At 49.4% G+C, this 5344-nt stretch overlaps 1 protein-coding gene across 2 annotated transcripts; it reads right to left on the reverse strand.

Moving 5' to 3' along the window:
• Window positions 1-1030: 1030 nt before the first annotated feature.
• On the reverse strand, window positions 1031-4018 carry LOC123092659 (50S ribosomal protein L4, chloroplastic). Of its 2 annotated transcripts, none has more exons than XM_044514477.1 (2): window positions 2947-4018; window positions 1031-1230 (listed from the first exon to the last, which is right to left on the reverse strand). In XM_044514477.1, the coding sequence occupies exons 1-2, from the start codon at window positions 3866-3868 to the stop codon at window positions 1169-1171; spliced, it is 984 nt and encodes a 327-aa protein (XP_044370412.1). In that variant the 5' UTR covers window positions 3869-4018; the 3' UTR covers window positions 1031-1168. The 2 variants fall into 2 exon arrangements, with proteins under 2 accessions (XP_044370412.1, XP_044370413.1); XM_044514478.1 differs by having other exon boundaries at window positions 1031-1206; window positions 2947-4012.
• Window positions 4019-5344: the final 1326 nt, after the last annotated feature.

Raw genomic sequence — 5344 nt, forward strand, 5'->3', positions numbered from 1 at the left:
TCCCAGATGTGAACAGTAAAAGCCAACAAACTAGCAAAAAAGAAACAATTCTGACTTTTTTTGACAATAAACATGGTTGAGCGTTCTAACTACTGCAAGTTTTCATGAAGAAATGACATACACGATGCTTGGAAAAAAACGGTGCTCTAAAAGGCCATTTTAAATACATTTCGGAGGTCCCGTTTTTTGCCCAGCGCACCACAGATGTCATTTGTTCACGGAGATTTGCTCGTAGGTAGAACACTCAACCATGTTTGTTGCCACAAAAATTCAGAATTTTGGAATTTGTTTGCCATTTTCTCAAAGTTTACTGTTCTTCTTGGTTCATCTGAGCTCAGGAGCAGATAAGGACTTCTGAGTAAATAGGGCAAACTACAAGTAAGGTCCAACAAAATGCAAGTAAAAGGGAAATTTAACAGAAGACCGCCACCTTTTTAAAAGTATAAGGCTCAGCTTTGGCCAGTGCTATGTCAGGATAAGGTTCAGAAAAGTTATTACAGGTCAAAAGGGAAAACCCTTCTGTGAACTTAAAGTGATGGCCTAGGAATTTTCTTCTGCTTAGCCCATGTGTCCAACAAGGCAACAACCCAAGCATGAAATATAAATCTTGGTGTCATTTTGGTCAATACATCACATCCTTTGTTACAGAGCACACAGTTAGTTGGACTACGGCCCACTAGGGTCCTTATGTGGATCCAAAATAGATCCTAGAAAATGATCTGAAGTTTATGGCTGGTCTGGAACTAGAGTTTCAAGACCAGCAGCTAGATGCTAATTTCATTCATGTCCAGGTTGAGCTAGGCCCAGCCCAGAATGCTCTTGGCCTGGTTTTGTTCTAATAGTGCAAAATGCAGCGAGTCAGCCTGAGACTTATAAAACCAGGCCCATGCACACCCCAACCAAATTCTGGTCATAACAGTGTGTATTCTAGCAATTTAACATCAGTTCTTAGAAACGAGGATGTGAAACACTACCAGATTTGCAAATAAATATGTGGTGATTGAAAAACTTAGTGTATCTGAAATATATATAAGAAGAACTGAAAATCTAATATACTGCATCGATGTGTAACATACATAATCAAATTACAATAAAAGAAAACTAAAAAGGCTTCTTCATTGGAGAGGCAATTCCGAAACTAACAAACAAGAAACACCATTATAATTACCTAGGAAGTGCTGTCTGCCTCAGCCTCTCCAGTCTCATCTGAAAATTGTACAAAATGGACTTCTTCAAAAAAAAATTAGCAAGTACTAATAGAGCAGGCATTAAAGAGTGACAAAATACTGTACCAGAGAATAAATACTTGTCCACTGTAACTACTGCTTAGTTATGTGCAGAGGAATGGGTTTGAGAGGAACATTTGTTCTAAACAGGTTTAGCTCTTATTTTAACTAAACCCAGCATACTCACTATGAGCTGCTTCATTAAAGTGATTCTAAGTACTCCCTCTGTAAAGTAGTGATAAGCGCATTTAGATCACTAAAGTAGTGATCTAAACACTCTTATATTTCTTTACAGAGGGAGTAGTTGTTTTCTACTTCGAGGAACTATGGCAGACGTGCTGCCTCTCATTTTGACAGAGGAACTATGGCAGACGTACGACCACTTGTAGGGAAAAATGAAACTAGTTAACATGATCATGCTATTATGCTTAGAGACCATGCGTTCACTTGCCACTGCCTGCTGGGTGCGGACTACTCTCATCTTCTCAAACAAGGTTCAAGCCTTCAACTGAGACATCCATCTATGTGTTTTCAATTTCTAATACAATAACTTTGAAGTAAATGGTGAGAGCACCAATAACTAACAAAGTTTCAGGTGAACAGCTGATTAGTGGTGGGCAGGTGGCACACCAGATTGTGCCACTATAAGGAACGCATCAGGATTCCTAGAGTTCTAGTTCCATGGATTTATGGATACCATGGTTTCATCCCTTTTATTTGTCGGTTCAATGCTTGAAATTTAAATCTATCTTTGGTATAAAAGATTAAATTCCATCACGTGAGGTCATTTTATATTTACAAATTAGCTTCCCCCCTTCGATCTAAGAGATTAAATTGCTCCAACTACAGAAGTACAGGATTAGCATATCGTTGTACGCAATCCATACAAGAGCTAGATAGACTTTATCAGCATAGGTGGATCTGTAAGCATGCTTCTAAAATAAATCTTCAATTATATCCTAACTCCCTGAGATTTTTGAATTAAAAAAAAAACTCACTCTACACTTGCCACACAGTGTAGACAGTGTAGTGCAGATTAATAAGAGGCTCAAGCATGATAGACTTTCTTAAATGGTGCAAAGAATTCTACAGCAGTCAAAAACATAGAATCCTAAACCCACAAAGCCTTTATCCACCCTTAACAAATAAAATGGTGTTAACATTTCTTTGTCTTGCTGTCTTGATTGGTGTGCCCCGACTTAAGCTAGGACTTTTAACATCAAAGGTGCCTTGATTGGAAACATGTAGGATTTTACTTTCCCTTTAATGCTATCAGTAAGTGTCGCTGCAAGCTATTGATTAACTGGAGGGGACAATCTATCTTGGCATTGCAGTGGATCAACTATATAAACTGACAAATTTCATTCATCTTTTTTCCATAACCCTTTATGCAATATGCTGCACTAACTGTTTACGGCAATCACAGGCAACTCAATTCATGTCACTAGATAATGTCAAAGCCTCGACCGTGGTAATGTTGAGGGTTTGTAACATCAGTGTCCTAACAACCTAATTATTCCTACGTGTTCACCCCACTGCTTGTTTAAACATGTACTACTCCCTCAGTGTCAAAAAACTTCTCACATTGTGGGACTGAGGGAGTAGTACATAAAGGATTTCAGCTTCGAATTACTAGCTCTTCCCACATATCTAGCATAGAAATAATCAAACAGCAAGTTGCAATCAGCAGTGCAAAATGTTCATGGATAGCTGTATGTACCTTGGGCAGCTTCCTCTGTGATTTCTTCTCCCTCCTCTTGCTCCTCCACCCCTTCCTCTTCACCGTCGTCCTCGCCATCATCGCCCTCATATTCATCAAAACCGGTGGTACCGTACCTCGAGTTGAGGTAATCAATGGCGGCCGGGGTGAAGAAATGCTTGCGGGCGTCGAGGATGTCGTACAGGTTGAGCGTCCTGGGAGTTAGCATCTTGAGGGTGCCAATGTTCCTGCCGCTCAGCCGCACATTATTATCAAGCTCCGTGGAGAAGAACATGGCCTTCTCCCTGGGGTCGAGCCCCCACCGCTGAAGCGCGGCCACGAAGTCCCTGGTCCGGGGCCCCGTCGCGAACTCCTCGTCGAACTCCTGCACGACGAAGGAGTCGTTGGCGACGGCGGCGCTGGCGAGCGCGGTGGAGATAGCGAGGCGCTTCTCCTTGCGGTTGATCTTGATGGTCCAGTCCCGGGGCTTGGGGCCGAAGATGACTCCACCGCCGGGGCGGAGCGGCGTACGGACCGACCCGCGCCGCGCCTTCCCGGTCTTCTTCTGGCCGTAGGGCTTCCTCCCGCCGCCCCGAACCTCCCCGCGGGTAAGGGTGGAGGCCGTGCCCCGGCGCGCGTTCTGGCGGTCGGTGATGAGGGCGCGGTGCACGACAGCGCGCGCGGTGGAGGGCGGCGCGGCCTTGATGTCCAGGGCGACCTCCCCGACCTTCTCCCCGGTGAAGTTGATGACCGGGAGGGTGGTGGCCTCGGCCCGCAGCGCGCGGAGGATGGAGGCGGACGGCCTCCCCCTGACGGAGGCGTGCGGGAAGGAGGACGAGGAGGGGGAGGGGAGGAAGGAGACCGAGGAGGGCGAGGAGAGGAAGGAGGAGGAAGAGGCGGAGAGCGAGAGCAGGAGGGGCGAGGCCACGGAGGAGACCGGCATTGTGGCGGCTCTACGGCGGCTGCGCTGCGCTGGGGGGCGGACGGAGATGGGGGAGGAGATGGCTCTGCCGCTGCAGCTGCCACTTCTATCTCTTTATCCACACCACACCCGTTCGCCCGTTTGGCAGGAGTGTCCCCGTCCGTCGCGCACTGTCGACTGCGTCTTGACCCCGCCAAGTCAGCACTTCTCACCACTCCCTGAGCTAGCAGGTCCAAAAAACTCGTCCCGCAGAAATATTACACAGTTTCCTACTAAACCGGATTTACAATACCGCAAGACATCGGACATAACAAATCACATAAAAATCGTCAGCGGTCCTGCAAAATAGCATAAAACACCCTACAAATAAAATATAGATTGCAATTGGGTCATGCTCGCTCACCTATGAAGTTAGCCCAACTCCCCCGTCCGCTTGGATCAAAACAGACAGATGACGCGGTCGAACGTGCGGCCGCATCATCAAATTTTATCCGTTTTGCGTTCGGCCCATCCCATTTCCGGTGCAAACTTACGCCCGGTTTGCGTCCAGACAGGCGCTGAACGGACGGGCACGCGGTAGCTCCTCGTCCGCCATGGGACGCGTGGCGGCCGTCCACCTACCTCCACCGTCAAATTGAATGCGCACGCACGGCGGGGCTCGACTGTCAATGACATAGGCGTGGGGTCACCGTCCTTCTTAATGTGGAAGCCGTGGACCGGCCAGTCTACAGCTTCCACTTCCAAGCCGGCCTGCCTCCTCCATTGCCGACACGAGCAAACCCTAGCCACCTCCCCGTCCTGCTCGCCCACCTTGCCGTCGGCGCCATGGGTTGGCATTGGATCAAGGGGAAGCATGGCCACAAGGCCGGCTCCTCCTCGGGCCGACGCCGCTCCAGCAGATCCGCACCGACTTCTCCTTCGCCTTCTCCGCCAGCTTTTCAGATGGCGCCGCCAACGGCCGGGCATCGCGACAGGCCATACATCCCTGTGGATGTATGTCGTCGCTACCGGGAGAGGCGACACCGATGCCCTGGGGAGATGTCCACCTGCCAAATAACTGGCATCTCTCCACCGACCGCATGCCGATCCCTCCAGTGCCCGCGAGTGGCCGCGCCCGCCGCGAGGAGATCAACCGACGGCGCCGGCGCCTCCCACCGGATCTACTGGTGGGCTCCAAGTATGCCATAGATTCGCCGCTATGGGATACGTTGCTCCGCGACGAGCACGACCAGAGGCGGCAATCTTTTTTTGCTACTCGTCCTCCTAACCCGCGCCACCTACGTCCTCCTCGTGCTGATGATAGCCCTCCCTAAACAGGGGACGTAGGCATGTGCGCGGCATCACGCCGACGCCTTCTCCGTCCCCGTCCCCGTCCCCGCCACCGCCGCTGCCCATGACCAAGGAGGAGGAGGCCTGCGCTCATGAGGCATGTCATGGAGGACTCCATGAACACGCACGACGAGCGACAATGGTATGGCCTGGAAACCGATCTGGCCC

This window comes from Triticum aestivum, chromosome 4B (genome assembly GCF_018294505.1).
Source record: "Triticum aestivum cultivar Chinese Spring chromosome 4B, IWGSC CS RefSeq v2.1, whole genome shotgun sequence".
NCBI classification, from domain to species: Eukaryota; Viridiplantae; Streptophyta; class Magnoliopsida; order Poales; family Poaceae; genus Triticum; species Triticum aestivum.

What these genes read in the sequence shown, in the direction of transcription:
- LOC123092659 (XM_044514477.1), bottom strand. Translation starts at nt 3,868, where the DNA reads ATGCCGGTCTCCTCCGTGGCCTCGCCCCTCCTGCTCTCGCTCTCCGCC. An exon ending in CACAGAGGAAGCTGCCCAAG is followed by an intron (nt 1,231 to 2,946) that starts GTACATACAGCT and finishes TTTTTTTTGAAG; the next exon opens with AAGTCCATTTTGTACAATTT.